This window comes from Terrapene carolina, unplaced genomic scaffold (assembly GCF_002925995.2).
Source record: "Terrapene carolina triunguis isolate 2854851 unplaced genomic scaffold, T_m_triunguis-2.0 Scaffold112, whole genome shotgun sequence".
Classification (NCBI taxonomy): Eukaryota; Metazoa; Chordata; order Testudines; family Emydidae; genus Terrapene; species Terrapene triunguis.
Window position 1 is genome coordinate 6,944,849 of NW_020664463.1, and position 18,901 is coordinate 6,963,749.

The following is an 18,901-nucleotide window of genomic DNA, read 5'->3' on the forward strand; positions in this document are numbered from 1 at the left end:
AAACTCTTTCAACCAGTCCCGACTTAAGTCAAAGACCAAAGTCAAAAAGGTGCTAATCAGGGAACTTCTATTTGCTGCTGCTGATGCCCTCATAGCCCACAATGAAGATCTACTACAAGAACTCATGGACTGCCTTTCAAGTACCTGTCAGGCACTTGTTCTCACCATCAGCAACAAGAAAACAGTTGTATTAGGACAGGGGGTTCCACAAGATCATTCAATTACCTTAAATGCAAACCAGCTAGAAGTAGTCCAGAAGTTCAGCTGTGTAGGTTCTACAGTGACCACCAACCTCTCGCTGGATGAAGAACTAAATGTTCGCATTGGAAGGCTGCCACCACCTTTAGCAGACTGACTAAAAGAGCATGGAGCAACTCAAAGCTTACCATCAAGACCAAAATGCTAGTGTACCAAGCTTGCATCCTTAGCACTCTCGTATGATGAAGAAACATGGACAACTTATGCACATCAGGAGAAAAGGTTAAATAGTTTCCACCTACGTTGTTTACGCCTCATACTCAACACCAAATGGCAGGATAAAGTCACCAACACAGAGGTTCTTTGAAGGGCATTATTACCAAATGTCACAGCCCTGCTCATGCAAAGACGACTGCACTGGCTGGGCCATCTGAGTAGGTTTGCAGATGAACGCATACCCAGTGACATGCTATATGGGAAGCTATCAGAGGGAACAAGAACAACAGGGCGCCCCAAGCTTCGCTATAAAGACACATGCAAGGGAGATATTAAGGAATTTGGAATTGATTCTGAGCAATGGGAAATCTTGGCAAGTGATCGTAACAAGTGGTGCCATCATCTCCATCAGGGTATCAAAGTCCATGACAGGAGCTGGCTCCTACAGCTTGAAGAGAAAAGAGCCCATAGGAAGCTAACTGCTCCCAACCAAGATACATACACTTGCAATAACTGCTAAAGATCATGCAAATCTTGGATTGGACTATTCAGTCACATGAGACATTGCAAACCATCTACATCGGTGGTCACCAACCGGTAGATTGCGATCGACTGGTCGATCCTGGAGCCTCTGCCAGTCGATTGCAATCTCCGTCCGCTAAAAGTCTGGCGGGGCTAAGGCAGAGGCTCCCTGCCTGCCCTGGCCATGTGCCGCTCCCAGAAGTGGCCAGCACCCCCCTGAGGGCGGGTGGGGGGGAGGGAACAGGGATCTCTGTTCGCTACTCCTGCCTGCAAGCACTGCCCCAGCAGCTCCCATTGGCCTGGAATGGGGAACTGTGGCCAATGGGAGCTGCGGGGTCGGTGCTTGCAGGCAGGAGCAGCACGCAGAGCCACGTGCGTCTCCCGCAGGGGCATGTTGGCCGCTTCCGGGAGCGGCGTGGGGCTGGGGCAGGCAGGAAGCCTGTCTTAGCCCTGCTGCGCCACCGCCCGAGGTAAGTGCTGCCTGGTGGAAGTCCGCACCCCAGCCTTGAGGCCCTGCTCAGAGCCAGCACCCCAAACCCTACTGCACCCCAAGCCCCAGCCCTGAGCCCCCTCCCAGAGCTAGCACCCCATACCCCCTCCTGAACCCCAACACTCTGCCCCAGCCTGGAGTCCCCTCCTGCACCCAAACTCCCAGAACTTGTACTCCTCACCCCCTTCTTCACCCCAACCCCCCTGCCCCAGGCTCAGCCCGGAGTCCCCTCCACACTCTGAACCCCTCGGCCCCAGCCCAGAGCCCAAACCTCAACCCCCTGCCCCAGCCCGGTGCAAATGAATGAGAGTGGGAGAGAGCAAGTGACGGAGGGCGGGGGGGATGGAGTGGGTTTGGCTTCGGGCAAGGGGCGGGATAGATCCTGGGTTGCACTTAAATTCAAAAAATGATCTTGTGTGTAAAAAGATTTGAGACCACTGATCTACATCATAGTCTGCAATTCCCACTGTCTCTCACATACGAAAGGATGCCAACAACAGCAGAATTGATGCTAGAACTTCATATGAGATTTTAGTGGTCTATGTGTCTATTATTTAGCAACATTGTTGCTGTTTTAAATATGTATATATTGCATAATGTGCTACCTACTACAACATTGTGATCGTTTCTTCTTTGGAAAAAATTATTCCTACCTTTTGATTCTCACTTATAAACAATCTTTTTGTTTGCTTGGTGGGGTTTTTTTTTTTCTGGTTTCAATGTCTCTTTTCTAAGAACTTGTATTTTCCTTATATTCTTTGAAACAGTATTTATTTGTTTTCCAAAATTCAGATTGGTTTTCTTTTTTCTTCTTTGTTATACCAATCTCCGTTAGTTCAAATTTTCTTTCCTCATGTGTAATAATGATATAGTTGATATAGAAATGTATATTTAAAATAGAATTCTTTAAGACCAATTTCCTTACTCTAGGATTCAGCAACCAACAATACATTGCTCCTCCTGGAACTTCAGTACTCACGGCCCCAACTCCATTATAAACTTCATTTTAATAGCAAACAGCTAGTTATATCATACTCACCTTTTAGCTTTCAAGAATATCCTTATAGAAAATAATGGCAGTTATTCTTCATAGATGTGAAACGTCATCTTCATGTTGTTGCACATAGTCTTCTTTTATCATGCCTTCCAGCTTGCTTACATTCATGATATCCATAGTATCCACTCATGTATGAACTTTGACATGCAGTTGCAGGACTTGTTCTAAATTTCCTTTAAGTATAGCTTTCATGAAATATAGAGTTTTATTTGAAAGCCACAAGAAATGTTATTAAATATACCATATTGTGATCATATTTACATAACAGTCAAACAATGGCAACATTTATGAAAAAGAATCCTGGTGTAAAAAAAAATCAAGCATTTCCAGAACTAGTCATTTGTTATAATTGAGGATTGTGTGTATATTATGCAAGGTGATAAACAGATTATCCCAGTAATTATTACATTTCGCAAGACAGATTTTTAATCTCCTAAATAATTAGGGCTGTTGATTAATCGCAGTTAACTCACGCGATTAACTAAAAAAAATTAATTGCGATTAATTGCAGTTTTAATCACACTCTTAAACAATAGAATACCAATTGAAATTTATTAAATATTTTGGATGTTTTTTTATATTTTTAAATATAGTGATTTCAATTACAACACAGAATACAAAGTGTACAGTGCTTACTTTATTTTTTATTACAAGTATTTACACTGTAAAAAAACAAATGGTGAAAAGAAAACTTTTATAACACTTTATCCTGACTTGCTGTGCAATACCCCATTTTTAGGTTGTATGCTCTTCTGGGTCTGACTGTCTTGCTTTGTGAGTCATTTTTTGGCAAACGAAAAAAAGATTAATAATATACACATTATAGTAATGAAGCTTTATACTTTTAAGAATATTTATTCACTAATGCTTCACATTTTTGCTGCTATGTAGGTTTTTGCAGAAAATATATTTAATCTTTGTTCTGTATTATGAAATACCTTATGTTTAGAATGCTGGTATATTACTGTAGTACTGCTATATGTTTTTTAATTTATGCATAGCAACATTTGAAAAAAGTACTGTGGAAAGTTAATTTAACTTTTGTCAAACTGTGCACTACTTCATACACAGCACATTATATAACTTTGTGAATATTTTCTTTAACAGGTTTTTACAGTTGTAACACAGAAATTATGCCTGGCATAAATAACTGGACTTCTGATATACAGGTAAAGTAGCTTTTAAAAACAAAAAGACCTTTTAAAACCAAGCTTGTATACAAATATACTGTTGACATTGCAATAGATTTTAGAGTAGGTGTACTCTGAAAAATGAATTAAAAATGACACCCCCTTACTCAACGTATCCATTCCTTTTGTTTAAACTGATATAACTGAGTTGTGACAAAAATAAGTTTTTATTGCTTTATACTCCCATTGCATTGCAGAATCAGTTCAGCCAAGAAAGTGTGAGCTGTATTGTGCATAGTCAACAGAATAGTTTTTAGAAGATCCACTTAGTTATACCTGTGCAATTCCGTTCAAGGTAAAGGGGTTGCATGGGTATAACTATGGGTATGATTTGGCCCCCAGAACCTGGTTTGCTGTTGAGTGACAAGGTAAGAACCTGGCTGGCTTTCAGAGTCAGTCCCAGATGAGGTTGAATACCTAAGCTTATGCTTAAAAAAAAAAAAAAAAAAAAAAGTTGTATTTTTTGAGAGAGACACCCTTTGTGTGTCTCTCACATGCTCTCACAAAATATTAATGTTAGATTATCTATCTATCTATCTATCTATCTATATATATATATATATATACACACACACACACACTCTTATATGTGAGGCAAATAAAAAAATGCAACATTCCCTTTTTTCCACAGCACTACTTTGTCACTAATCATTTTATATATTGATATACAGTTCTTTATAAAGTTTCCTTTTGTTTATACAATTTCATAAAGGACAAGTACGTTCCTCCAGTATCTGATCATAGACTGTCATTTTTGTTTCTTCCTCTTTCTCTATTCACCATGACCACTAGTGCTAATTAATGTCTTTAATCAATTGCTTTGTTCCCACTATTGCAACATACAGATTTTAAATTGAGGAAGATAAAGATATAAACTTTTATGTTTCTGCTTCAGATGTTCACCTCAGTAAGAGTATCCAGATTAAGCAACATTAACCTGACAAATCAAACACTTAACAAGAACTTTAATGATCTCTGTGAGAATCTGCTTAAGGTAAGAGTCCTAGTTTCCAGATGTATGTATTTATTTAAATAGAGGTAACATGGAATTTAGGTTACATTGCAAACACCCCTTTGTATTTTCTTTAGGCTTACCTTTCAAAATTATAGACTTGTTTTCGGTTGTATCTATAATTAGTTCCTGAGCAGTTCTACAAATATTTAAAATGCTGGATATGATGCTAATAGCTCCTGAGACACATCAAATCAGAATAAAATCTTTGACTCGGCATGTTATAAAAATAACAATATTAAGCTATTGGACAGAGCAGACAACATACCATAAACCTTTAAACCTCAAGTGAAATCACTAATTGAGTCTCAAATAAGAGAAAATAATAGTTTTATTAGGGTAATTATTTTTACTGCATAAAAGAAATGTAGACTTTTGTCTTTCCAGGATAAACCCGATATAGAATTAACATTTTTTTTAGAATAACACAAATAATGTATTGTATTCAACAGAGTCTATATTTTAAGCTACGATCTATGATTCCCTGCTGCCTTTGTCACGTAAATTTTACAGTGGCTCTTCCAGAGGATGAAGTAATTCAGGTAACTAATTTTGTTCATTTGTTATTAATGCCACTTTGTTTTCTGATTACATTAGATCTTGCAAAATAAACTAGATTAGATTGAGTCACTAGTATGCTGAAGGAGCTTTAAGGAAGAACTATGTGCCACAAGATGTGTTGTTCATTCAGTTGTTCACAATCTCCCTCTGATTATATGAAACAGCACCACAGCACGTTATTGTGCTGATGGAATGCCATCTTTCCAATGAAATATGAAATAGAAAGTCCTGACTAGTTGCCTTTAAAGCTGCTCTATGGCACATACAATAAAAATATGGCTGCTTAATTCATCATCCTTTACAAATTCTAAATTTGATAACTTCGTTTTGGCTACCTAATTTTTTCTTGCAGTTTCAAGAGGATGCAGTATATTTCTTCACTTTTAATACATGGTGTGTTTTGTTGGCGTAAGTTATTAAGCAGCTCCTCTGTTTTCAACAAGAGTGTGGCTTCATTTCTGTGGCCAGGGAACAAATTCCTTTATATTCCTTACCTACCTCACAAAGTACAGTGAGACTTAACTCATATTTATAAGATGTTGTGCAATCCTCTGATGAAAGGCAAAGAATTGATGAAAATACAAAGTCCTAATTATATTTTGGTTTTGTTGACACACACTTTTTTTTTTTTAAACTTGGCTCAAACATGTTCGGGATCTTTTGACAACAGATCCTAGCCAATATCAGCTCTTAGACCATCTCTGCCATGGAAGGTTGTTTCATATAATATCTGCTGTGTTTCTTCATTCTAGCAATGACTGCCATTTTGTTAGCTTCTAATTTCTATGATTAAGGGCCTTAAACATTGTTATTTATATAGAACATTGCCATTAATGGGTTATGGCATTTCATAGGTATCTCTGCTCACAAGACAGCACCTTGAATATAGTTAATAAAAATGTAAGTGCTGCTAAAAAACAAACAACTTATTTCTACTCCCAATAAGGTGCATGAAGTAAATTTTCCCCATAGTAGAATGTTAATTTTGGCAAAGCTTTTTGGAAGATCGTACAAGAGAGATTTTATACTAACAATATGTACTGTATCTTTTGATTGCAGATCACAGTCACAGCGGTTGCAATAACATTTGACAAAAACCAAGCTTTACAAACCAGTAAAGTCCCTGCAGAAAAAACATTGCAAAGGGGTAAGCATTTTGAGGGAGGTGAAATTATCAATTCTTCATAATCATTTGTATAGGAAAGATGTTTACTGTGTAGTGGATGATATCACTTTTAGTTTATCAATTCAACCACACACTTCTTCACTGGAGAACTCTCTCTAGTCAACAGACCTGCAACTATATGAAAGAAATTCTTAGCCTTATTCCGTGCTCCAGTTTTTTAAACAAACTTTTAAATAGATTCTAAATGAGTGGTCTACTCATGCATTTTTCTGCTGTCACTGTGCTTTGGAAAAAAGGACGTGTTTATCATGGAATGCTTGTGCTTATTCTTATAAATTGCAAAATCTTTTCACAAGATTTTAGGAAATTCATTATTCATAATGCTTAGAAAACTAGGCTAACTGACTTTTTGGAACTCAATGAAGTGTAAAACATTCTGAAGGGAGTGGAGAAGATATATGCAATTTATGTATGAGCTTGCTAAAGGAGCACGCATGCTAAACTGAAGAAGAATGCATGTTGTAAAGAAATTTAAGTAGACTTTATTTAAACTATTAATGATGGAGCTTGATAATGGGCTACAGAGCAATGGACCTCGAGTTCACTGGTTTAAATCTAGATCAGTTCAATAGTAATTGAAAATAGATCAGTTCAATAGCCTATATGAATTAAACTGATAATTTCAGTCTGGTTCCTGGCACTGAAGTGTTAAGTTCAGGTCACAATTGATATCCTCTCTGCCCTCTCTGCAAAAATGGACTGAGCTTGGAGGTTTGAATTCTTTTCTCACCTCTAGAAATGGCCCTTCGAAGCTAAGTTTGAAAGCGTTCAAATCATTAACTGGCGGGTTGAGGGGGCTTTCTTCGCCTCTGTGTTATTTATCTTGTGTGGATAGTGAACTTAAGTGTCAAGGCCTATGCAACTTCTTTCACTAGCACTAAATAGATAGAAGAACCAGGTATCAATAGGAATTTTTAATTAGATAAAATATAAAAAAAACTACTATTGGATACCATTAACTCAGTTAAGGCAGACCTAAAGCAGTTGGGTTGGTTTTCCTAAAATATTCATATTTAAATCAAGCCCTATTGAGTGGAATTGAGATTTTGTCCAAGTAGTTTTGCAGCTGTATTTATTAGCAAACGTCTAATTGCTTATCTGCACTCAAAGTCCATCACTATGTATTTATGTTGAATAAATGTGTTCTAGTCAGTCCTTACTAAATTAAATCTGTAGTGCTTATTTATATTGGCAAGATTTGGGGTTTCTGGTTAAATATCTGTTTAATGTATGTGTGTATTTCTTCTTTGTTGAAGCCTCTACAGACAATGAAGAGCAGCTACAATTTCCATTGGAACTTTGCTCTGATCCTCTTGTTTCTCAACCATTCTCACCAGCTAAAGGTTGGTTAAATGAAAAGAAAAAAATAATTCTATATGGTGTTCCACTCACTCGCTCCCTCATTGCTGGTGGAGTGTATTCTCTTGAAAGCAGCTAAGTACCATGCTTTGACATTCTTTGCTACCTCAGATGTAATGAAATGCTCTGCCCTTCCGTCAGATTTCTCAAGCGTTAGATAAGAAGGATTGGTTAGCACACTTCTGTCCCCTTCCTTTGTCCTCTCACTTGTTACTTAACAACAATTTTCCACCTTCTGCTCCATTTACTGTATTTAAATCATCATAAGTGGAACCGTTGTCCCTGTGCAGCATTTAGTTTATTGGACTTCTGTCGCCCTGTCCCGTGCTGCCTTGTTTCTTCAAGTAGCACATGTAAAATGACTGCCCACAATACCAGACTCAGAAATTCAAATAACGTTAATAAAATGCATCTTAGTTTATTCGTGGCAAGAATGTTTTATCTTGTGAACTTCGACTGTTGGGCTGAGAAAAACGGCTTATGATTTTCCTTGAACAATTTTTTAAATGAAGGGTGTTCATTACTTAAGAGGGAGCAAGTGAAAGGAAACTTAAGTTTCCCTGACAAATGGCTATTATATTGCTTGTTTAGTGGTTCTTTCCATTGTTAAACAGCTATTGCATTCTACTCCAAAGGTAGCTGCATTTCAACAATGGATGAAGTGTTTCCTGTATAAGTGTGTTAAAGGGCCAGATTGTCAGCTCCTGTAAATCAGTTCCATTTACTTCAGTATGTATAGTAGCTGAGACTCTGGCCCAAATTGTTTTGGAATGAAATAAGTTTAATAAAGAAAGGAGATCATTGTTTATTATGAACATTTCTTTTTGGATGGTTAGAGAGCTCCCCCTTCTACCCGTTGTATAACGTCACATATGCTATAAAAGAAGAAGTTTCACCATTGTTCAGATTTTCAAGAGGTCAATACAGTTAGTTTAGAACAGTATCCTCTTCTGGGTTTTTTTTTTAATTTTTTGGTTCTTTTCTGCTATGATCAGTTTACCTTTTTTATTACTGCCTGTAAAAGGAAAGGTTGGAAAAACTGGGCATGTTTAATCTAGAGAAGAAAAGGTAGGAAGGAGACATCAGTCTTTGAGTATGTGAAAGATTGATATAAAGAGGATGTTGATCACTTGTTTTCCATGTCCACCAAGGTTAGGAAAAGAAGTAATTGGCTAAGTTTGCAGTAAGAGAGATTCAGGTTAGATATTAAGAAAATTTTTCTAACCATAAGGAAAATGTAATGGTGGCCACTCACCCTTTGAGCGCCCCCCTGGTGGCTCATGTAGAACCACTGTCTCAGTTTCCCGTAGCGTGCTTTCTGTAAATGAAGTGAGACATATACACCTCTACCCCGATATAATGCGACCCGATATAACATGAATATAGTTCTTTAACTAGTTAATTGCCGCCCAGCTAATTAAGCAATTATCTCTCCCCAGGTGGATCTGGGAATGCTCATTCTCCTTAATGGAGTCCACAGTTAAGATGGATGCTTGACCTTAAGGGCCATCCCCCATGATAGATAGATAACCACTGGAACAGGTTATCTGGAGAAGTTGAGGAATTCCTGTCATTAGACATTTTTAAGAACAGGCTAGACACACAACTATCAGGGATGGTCTTGATATACTTAATCCTGCCTCAGTGTAGGGGGATGGACTAAATGACGTCTTGAGGTCCTTTCTCCCTTACATTTCTGTGACTCTGTGAAAGGTCTGGTATACATATACAAATTCTATGCAAAACAGAGATGCTTCCCTTTATTTTAAGCTCCACATGGATATTTCAAAGTTATCTTCTTTAAGGCATTGGGTATTATGTAGCCTTCCAAGTATTCTGGTGTCCATCAGTGAGTGCCCTAGATCTCTCATGCCTTTGAGAGTCAGTGCTTTAACAGTTTAGCCAGTTATACAGGAAGAACAGTTGAAAACCCCAGCATAACCATTTCGACCTCTGGGGTTTTTTCCCTTTATCCCTCTTTCCCCAACTGTAATCACAATGAAGGGAGAGGTGAAACCTTCATCATTGGTGTGGCAGCAGGAGACCATTCTCCAAAGATTACATTCAATTTTTTGGTAACTGGCTCTCTTAATTCTCCATTAAATTAAGCGTGATGGCATCCCTGATGTGGCACTTTCTTGGTTTCCATTATTTTATTACACAAACTAGCCTTCTTTCAATATGGATTTCAGTGTTAACTCACTGTAGTATTAGTGAGTCTTCAGTATCTTTTCACTCTATTAATACTAGAACACTTATTTGCATACTAGCCACTGACCAGTAGAGGGTAGTCTGTTCATATGTAAGTAAATCACCTGCGTCAATGTTCTTCACATTTTGTCATATTGTACAAGTACACTGTTCTGGAATCTTTTAACTAGACAGTTATTTAATCTCTTTTGACTGTTTACCTATAGGCACCAGCGTCTCAATGTAATTATATAACTATTTCAAAAGTAAATTAGCTACTCTGATGATAATCCCCCATATTTTACTTACTGTTCTGTAACATTATCATTTGCTTTAATATACTGGCACAGAATCTTTTGGTATATTAAGCACTAATGAAAAAAGAGTGCTTTTATCATCCCTGCAACAGAAGTCTGCAAAGACTCATATTCACATAATAGCCTGCAGACTTTTATATATTATCTCATTTTAAAGCTTTCATAATACACTTTATGGCTTCAGTTTGTTGTTACTGGTACTACTACTACCACCATCACCACTGTACATTGAAGGGACACACAGTCAACTTGATCTAGTGTTGGTAAAGTAAAACCTAAGATTAGTATAACTGAAAAGTTAATGCAAAGAAAATGTTTCTCTCTTTTTCACTTTTAAATAGTACATTTGGTGGCATTTTTTGTATATCTGATTTCATAGTTTTGTTGGTGAGTTGTTTGTCCTATCTCACCTACTAGCTTGATGGCAGTACTCTCATCCAACTCTGTGGCAGGGAGCACATGCTCTTTCCTAGGCCTTTCAAGAGGATGTTTACTTGTAACAGCAGCAGAGTTTGGGTCCAGAAGAGTGAGTGAGGCCTTTTCCCAGAGACCCATCACATGTTCTGGGGTTCATAGCAATCTGTGAACAGTGGGAGCCCCTTTCAGTGCCTGGAACCCTAACAGAGTTTGGGCACCTTGTTCTTCCTCCCCTATGATCCTGAATGTGGCTGGTAGCAATTGGAGCATGGAAGTGGGGCAGTTGAGCCTCTGTCTTCCCTGCACCAGGTTAGGGAGCAACAGCAGCCAGGGAAGGGGTTGTGAAGCCCTCTTCTCTACTCAGATCTCTGGAGACTAAAGGAAGAAGGGGTCCTTGACTTATTGGGTCTCCAGTACAGGTCCTGGAGTAGTTTAGACGTTGGGAGGTTGTACTTTGATGCTGTTGCTGAAGATGCTGGCCAACAGACAGGTATGTGAATGGAGGGGCAAGAAGGGGGCTCTTGGTCGCACCCACTCTCCCTTGCTGTGAAGACTCTTCAGAACATCAGCAGAGAAATAGGAGCATCTTTATATAACTTTAAAAATAGATTTAAAATACATATGTTCTAGTATTTAAAGGGTGATAATTCAGAAATGTGAATTTCTTAAAATTAGAGAATTTTTTTAAAATGTCAAGTTGAGTGTCCTGTTAAGGTACAGCAGATGTTTTAAAACCAGCACAATTTATATAAGTAAATAACAGAATATTAGTATGAATTCAAGTTACTTTACTATTATTGTTCTTATACTTCAAAGAGAGAAAAGAAGCTCTGATCAGTGTAAATAAAAAAAATAATCCACAGACCTAGTAGTCCCAGAAATTGTATTATTTATCATTTGATTTATTTAAGATTAACTTTCTGTACTAGCTCCAGATTGGTTCTGATAAGACTGTCCTACATTATGAAAATTACCCATTGCTGACAAGGGGTGTCAGTAACGAGTGCAGCTGAATCAAAGTTGGAGCATAGCTTAACTGCAAGTGTAGGCAAGGACAGATTGTGTTCAAGTCCTTTTCAGAAAGAAACATCATGTGTCCAGGTCTAGACTTGTAACAAAACTCTGTTCCAGTACCAGTTAAGCTGCACCACTGCTAACAATAAGCTGCACCACTGCTAACAACTCTAGCAAGCAGTGAGTATTTTTTTGTAGACAAGGCTATCGTGGCTCCATGTGACGCTGTGCTAGTTATTTCCGTTAGCCATTCTGAGTAGCCAGAGACCAGTGATAATCCGTTTAGCTATGATCAGTTTTAAAAGTACTCTGTTATAACTGACTTGTTTTTAACAGATTGGAAATGGAGAGACCTGGATGACTTTTGTAAAACGGTGGTGAGACTGTCAGATGAAAGTACAATAGTTTTGTTGTTTGATAATGACACCTTGATCATGCAAGGACAACATAGGTGGACTTGAGCTCTCCACACATGCTGACAGAGTCTGCCCACATGGTTTTCCTTGCAAGAGCTGGGCCTTAGCCTCTGCAGCCGTGTTACCAACCCTCAATTTAATCATGAATCTCATGGTAGTTGATGGTTTTACTTAAAGCCCAGTTCCTGGAATCCTGTGGTTACATGAGAATCTCTGCTTTTGTTTTTAAAGAAATAAGTTCTTAGACCTCATGATTGTGGAGAAAAGTTTGAAAGTGTGACCTGAGTGCACCCTGAAAGCTTAGGAAGCAAAGAAAAAGAGTCCCAAATTTATTATTTTTTAAGTAGAGTCTCGCATACTCTGTTGCTTATGGTAGGCTGAGCTGTACGCCCAATAAGAGAGACCCGCATATTAAGCTGTAGTCCTGATTTTCCTCTCATATCAATGGGAATCAGCGTTACAGACCGACAGACAAATGCCATCAAGTTGAGTGGAGGGCCTTGCTTCACTCTGCCAAAAAACTCACGGATTTTTAAACTATTATGACTCTTTGGCGCCTAGTTCATGATATTTGAACTTTGGGAGTTGAGCAATGCTAACAGTTCAGACTTTTACTGAGTAAATTATGGATATATATAAGGAGGCGGGAAAGGCTGTACCTTGTTTCCAATATCTCATCTGAGAGTCACAATTTCTTGTAAAAATCAGCAAAAAGTGGGAGGCTAAATTCAGTGTAGTCTCTCAAGTAGCTATTTGTAGATGAGTTCAGCTAAGCAAGTCTTTCTTCTAAAATGTTTTATGAAGTCTTCTATAATTTGAGCAGAACATTTCTTGTGCTCTCAAATGAATGTAGAAGAAAGAGTGAGACAGATACATGATATCTATTGAGAAGGTATTGGATGTCTGCCAATTTCCCATTAAATACTAGCTCTTTAATGCTTGACCCCAGAGTCAGGTAGGACTGAGTTAAATATGTTTCTATGTTCTACCGTTAGTGTCTTATTATTCCTCAAGGCTGAGCAGGAAATTCCCTAGGCTAGAAACAAGTACTGTATAATTAAGCCCCTTTGTTTTCAGTTTAAACCAATTTTTTTTAAAAAAAAAAAAAAATCCAGGGCTTTAAAGTAAGTATTCAGTTTTTTCCGATTTCCCCCTACTTTTGTATCATTCAGATATATAAAAAAAAACTTGTTTTATTAGGAAAATACATTGCATGAGATATATGTATTATGATAATACACTAGTTTGTGTGTATATGCAAAGCTGTCTATTGAAGCAAGGCTATGTATTAGTCTAGACGATACACACAATAAACAAGCTCTGAAGTGCGTATGCATCTGAACATACCGATGAATTTCACGCCCTCCATGTACACATTGCAAGCTGTTAGCTGGTAACGGTTTAATGATCTGACACTCTAAAATGGGAAGAAAACGAAAATCCGTATCAGAATACGATTCAGAACACAAGGAAATTAAAGGAAGGTTAAAACAAAAACAAAAACCGGAGAAAAGGATGAAGTTGAGAGTATGCTCTGCAAATGATGTGGCCCAATTATGAAATGTAAATATTTATAGGCTGATAGTTCTAAGTCTGCAACAGTAAACTTTATTCAAATGAAAAGTTTTATTTGGGGATTGTTTTCTTAAACTCAGAGGTGGCATTGTGTTTTAAGTTTTGTTTTAGTTCTGCAGCAAACCACATTGAATTCCATTCATCAAAGTATTTAATCTACTGAATACTTCCCCCCGTCCTTCCATCCACCAAAATAAACCCCGGCATTTACCCATAAAAAGTAATAGTTTTTTTGCACCAATTTTCACCTGTTTTTGTTGTTGTAGTAATAAACACCGATAAATTCCTGGGAAAAATAAAAACTGAAAACGAAGGGCTCTGTGTATAACGGCTTGTTATATAGTATACTACTGAAAACATGGTCTAATCTCAGATGTGAAAGAAACCATCTGTCATAACAAAGAAAAAAAAAAAGAGCAGACATGACTATATTTCATAGAGCAACAAAGTCTATAGGAAAACTCAGCAAAGGTGAACCATGTGGAAAAAGCACATCATGGGGATACAGACACAGTGTATTCTGAGGCTGCTCATTTCTCAGGCATGTTTAACAATTGTTCTTGTATAATTCATGTGATAAGGAATGCCTTATAAAATCAATGGGGAATTTGTTAGAAAGTACTAGAAATAATCTTGATAGGGAGGCTGGAGTACATTGAACAAGTATATGAACCTATGGAGAGGAAGAGAAAGTCCTATGGTCTTCATGCTTGTTGCATTCCTTCTCCAAACAATTTTGAGAGCTGTGTAAATGTCTTGAATGTATCACATTTTTTTGAGTATTGTTGTTACTCATTGAATAAAATGGGATTGGAATAAAGCAGTAATAAGTTGTGTAAAGGCTTTTAAAGCCTAATGGGGAGCCTTCAATGACTGGATCTTTCCCAGAGGGAATAACAGTGGTGATTTGGGCCCAGAATATTAGCCTATCCAGTGTTTCTTATCAAGCTTGAATAATTTGACAGAAGGTAGGATCCTCCTGAAACAGATCCCATTTCTGAGCAGACAAAGCACTCTCAGCTTAGTATAAAAATTGATTTGAACACTAAATTTCTTGGAGGTCACTGGTTACGTCACCCTAATTCCGCAGTATTGCGGTGCCCATGTGAACCCCCATTGACTTCAGTGGAACTCTATACGGGCACTGCAGTGTGCCCACATACAATGAATTGCAAAATTGGAGCCTTAGATGGCCTTCTTGCTTTATTTTGGGGGGAAGGAATATTCATCTTGGCCTGACTTTTTTTTTTTTTTTTTTTCCCAAAATGTGAACAAAATTGCTCAGTTATTTGAGTTTCATGGAAGTTAAAACTGTCTCTCTTCAAATAAATCATCTGAATTTTATGTACTAGTAACTGACTTAAAACATTTTAGGAGGAACTTTCCATTATAAAAGAATTTTGCGACCTGTTTTGAAGAGTTTTCACACCTCTATTCTTTACAGCGGGCCTTTGAAATTTTGCACACAAAAAAACTACCTCAAACTAGGGTCTTATTTTTTTTTTTGGTCCCATGAAATTATTGTTTTGTTTTTTTTAAAGACCTTGATAGGCATTTCTTAAATAACAATAACTCATAATTTTGGCATCTCAGTAGCTATAGCTGTTTACCCAGACCCTGGGTACCAGCATGGGAAGAAGCAGTTTTCACAGAGCTGTTACTTACCTCACCCTGTCTTGCCCACCTGTATGGGTGATGAGTGCACTCTGCCCCAAAGTACCAGCAAGTGTTACTGTCATCATTCTGTGGGAAGTATGCTGTGCCAAGTATAGATCTGGTTCAGAGTACTTCCTAGTACTTTCCATGGGGAAACTGGAAGGCACATTATGTTTCTGAGCATCAGTTTCTGTCTTCTCCTTCAGGGATAGCACAGTTACGACCTGCACGTAGCTTGGGGCTTGGAGCAAAGCCACAACTAAGTCCATAGGAAGTGCGGTATGCCATCCTTCCCCCTCTCTAATAAAAACCAACATAAAAATTTTTGGAAGGCTTGCTCAGTTTCAGGCAGCTGAGGATGAAAAATTCCATTATTATTATGTAAAAACCTTTAAAATAATGTCTTGTGTGTTGGAACAACCTTAGCCAGTTCCCCAGCAACAATTATAACAAAGTTTGGAGCATAGTCAAATATAATTTAAATATCTTAATTTGGATTAGAGTATTGCATTTTTACTGCCCTCTCCTCTATGTAACAGTCGCTTTATGCATATCCTCTATGCTCTGCATTTATGTGCATCCAGTCAACTGGGTTAACCATTAATCTGCTCCATTGCATATATAGACTGTTATATTCCTCCCCAGCCCACTGTAATCTTTTATCTAAATTATACAGATTAGGTTCACTTAATCTTTCTTCATAAATCACACTGTAATACTTTTATAATTTTGTTAACCCATCTACAGATTCTCTCTTGTTTTTGTCTTTTTTTGTTAGCAAGTTGCTCTAAATAGTACCCAAGTACTTCTGAGTGCCAAGGAGTATGTATAGTTTCATATCATAGTGTGTTTTAGATTTAATGGTGAAGTTGATTGTACTATGCTACAAAAGTACATTAATCAGATCCCATAGAGTGTAGTCTTTACCGAATTCATGTTTGTAATGAGACCCTAAAACCACTATAGAGGGGTTTTTTCCTGCCAGTTTAATCTCTAAAATCTTTTAATAGAAGAAAAAAGATCCTTTGTACAACATATCTGTGCAGTTAATGTTGTTCATATGTTACATGAGTGGAATTCGTTTTGTCTTACTAGAGGTCCTGGAGAATGCAAGTTCCCACACAGGTATACCAGCTGCACAGAGAGGTGAGTTTACTTAATTTAGCCATAAGCCAGAACAGGGTGGACATTCCTGGGCCACTGGGCCACACTTTGGATTTGTCTTCATTCACCCAGGAAGTGTTTACCGGTTGCCTAGGAACGCATGCTCTGCTATGGCTTATTGATATCAGAATATGTTTTTTAAAAAATCACAAGAGATAGTTAAGATTATTTGCACTAATTAAGAGAGTCTTTCTGCATATAACTATATCTGCTAGAGAAGTAGTTCCTCAGAGAAAAGTTTTGTTATTTAATTCATTCTGGCTTACTTTAATGTTAATTTGTATTCCTTTGTTTTTACAGAGTAATGTGCTAATGATCAGTTATTAAAAGGCCCTTGGATGCTTGCCAAACTGTTCTCAAGACCAGTTTCAGGGGTACTAACCTAAAAACAAGACAGTGTCATAGCAGAAAAACAACCCTTCAGTTGCCTTTTTTGGGGAAAAGTAATGCTTCAAAATGAAAATACTTGCACATTTAAAAATTGAGAGGTTGTTCCAACTCATGACTTTTACCCTAACCCAAACCATGTGTTTTCAGGCTGAAGGCAGGGGAAGTGATTGATAGTTACATCCAGGAACTTTAAATTCATGATCAACAGCTCCAACAGAAAAAAAGAATAGGAATACAAATTAAGATTAAATAGAGCTAAAATAACACTAAGAAACTAAAATTAGTTACTTAAGGTGAAGAAGCTAGAACAAGGTGCGATGATTTTATTTACACGTGTTTCCAGTGACGAAGTCACAGTCAGTTGGTTCACAGCTGTGACATCACCAGTAATCAGTACACTGCTTTGGACAATATAGGATAGGGCTGGACATTTAACTTTTCCTTTAAACAGACGTGAAAGGGATATTCATTCTTCCTCAGATACAGAAAATTGCTTCATCAAAAGGAACACTGAGGTGGGCAAGAGACGTCATCCATATTTTTTCTTTGTTTTTTCTTTTGTTTTTCTGTCTGTGTTTTCAGCAACGTCAGTTGATTACAGTTCCTTTGCAGACAGATGCAACAGCTGGATAGAGCTCATTAAACTGAAAGCTCAGACCATAAGGCGTGGATCAATTAAGACAAGTAGGCGTATGTTTCTACCACATTATGATAATCTGAGACATATCTCTGATTTCCCAGTGGTGGAGGGTGGAGTTTCCTACCCAGTAGTGGCATTGCAATTCGAAAGCACAACAAATATCCGAGCGCAAAAACTGCAGATGCTTTCTAGTATCTGTTTAAAAATAAATTAATTTAGGAATTATGAGTTAGTAGTTTAAATGCAGAATGCGGTCTTTCTATTCAAGTTGTCGCTTACTAAAAAACAGTTACCAATAAAGTATATAGCTATAAATAGGAATGTTAATTGTATAACATATATGCATACACTCTGTGGGTGTAGGTGTATGTATAAACTTGGAAAAATTTTGGTGAGAAACAGGTAGCAATCACGTAGGTGATAGTCAAACCAATTATCACTAAATTAGCAACTCGTGAGTTATTCTTCAGTAGTTCTTTGGTCGAAGATCTGTCTGTTTTACTTAAATTAGTCAAGATTAAGGTTATCTGAAAGTTGACAATGAAGAATTTTTTAATGGAAAATGCTGCACTGGGGAAACATGACAACTTTCACACTCTTCCTGTAGTAATTTGTTCCTCCAGCAGATATTTATTTCAAAATGTTGGCACCTTTTTTCCTTTACCTTCACTGATAACTGATTGTTGTATGTGCAGTTGCTAGCCTCAATGTTTTCTTTTGCAGGAATGCCACTCTTCCAAATAAATTCCATTGCAGCTTCTTGTCTTTTTGCATGCATTGCATGATAATTTCCTTTCTTTCATGACATGGCTGAACATCACAGGCAGCTGAATATAATCACCAAGCTATTTGGAAACCATAAAGAAGAGTTGTTTTGTTTTAAGAACAAGTCACTGATCATACTCAATAGTTACTTTCTTTTCTTTTCTTTTCTTTCTTTTCCACCTTTTTTAGCTGCTTCTCTTGACAAAGCAAGTCCACTGGCTGAAGGACACTTGCGTCACCGTTCTGTTCCACCATGCACCAATTCTACTGTCTCGGTTGTTAAGATGACACCTCTTTCTTTTATCCCTGGGGCAAAAATAACCAAGTATCTTGGGATAATCAACATGTTTTTTATTCGAGAAACCACTTCTTTACGTGAGGTGAGCTGCATATTAGGACTTTGCACTTTTTTGTGAATTGATAATAACAAAGCTAAATGAGTTTACTGTCTGAATTAACTGTATGGCACAGGAAGAGAGCTGACTTTTCACAACTTAGGCACTGTGTGCTAAGCGACTGGGAGTCACATAAAGGTGATCCTCTTACTTGTTGTTCCTCTTGACATT

At 37.6% G+C, this 18,901-nt stretch overlaps 1 protein-coding gene across 6 annotated transcripts in view; it reads left to right on the top strand.

Annotated features, from left to right (window-relative positions):
* The window catches only part of C2CD5 (C2 calcium dependent domain containing 5), a 111,122-nt gene that overhangs the window by 87,412 nt on the left and 4,809 nt on the right, over positions 1-18,901 (top strand). For 4 of the 6 annotated variants that reach the window (XM_024196321.3, XM_024196323.3, XM_024196325.3 and 1 more), the window contains 8 exons: positions 3,591-3,652; positions 4,569-4,667; positions 5,138-5,227; positions 6,306-6,393; positions 7,689-7,775; positions 16,472-16,522; positions 17,513-17,614; positions 18,525-18,715. In XM_024196321.3, coding sequence (XP_024052089.1) covers positions 3,591-3,652; positions 4,569-4,667; positions 5,138-5,227; positions 6,306-6,393; positions 7,689-7,775; positions 16,472-16,522; positions 17,513-17,614; positions 18,525-18,715 — 770 coding nt within the window. The remainder of the gene's footprint in view (positions 1-3,590; positions 3,653-4,568; positions 4,668-5,137; positions 5,228-6,305; positions 6,394-7,688; positions 7,776-16,471; positions 16,523-17,512; positions 17,615-18,524; positions 18,716-18,901) is intronic. The other 2 variants (XM_024196324.3, XM_024196327.3) reach the window with 1 other exon arrangement.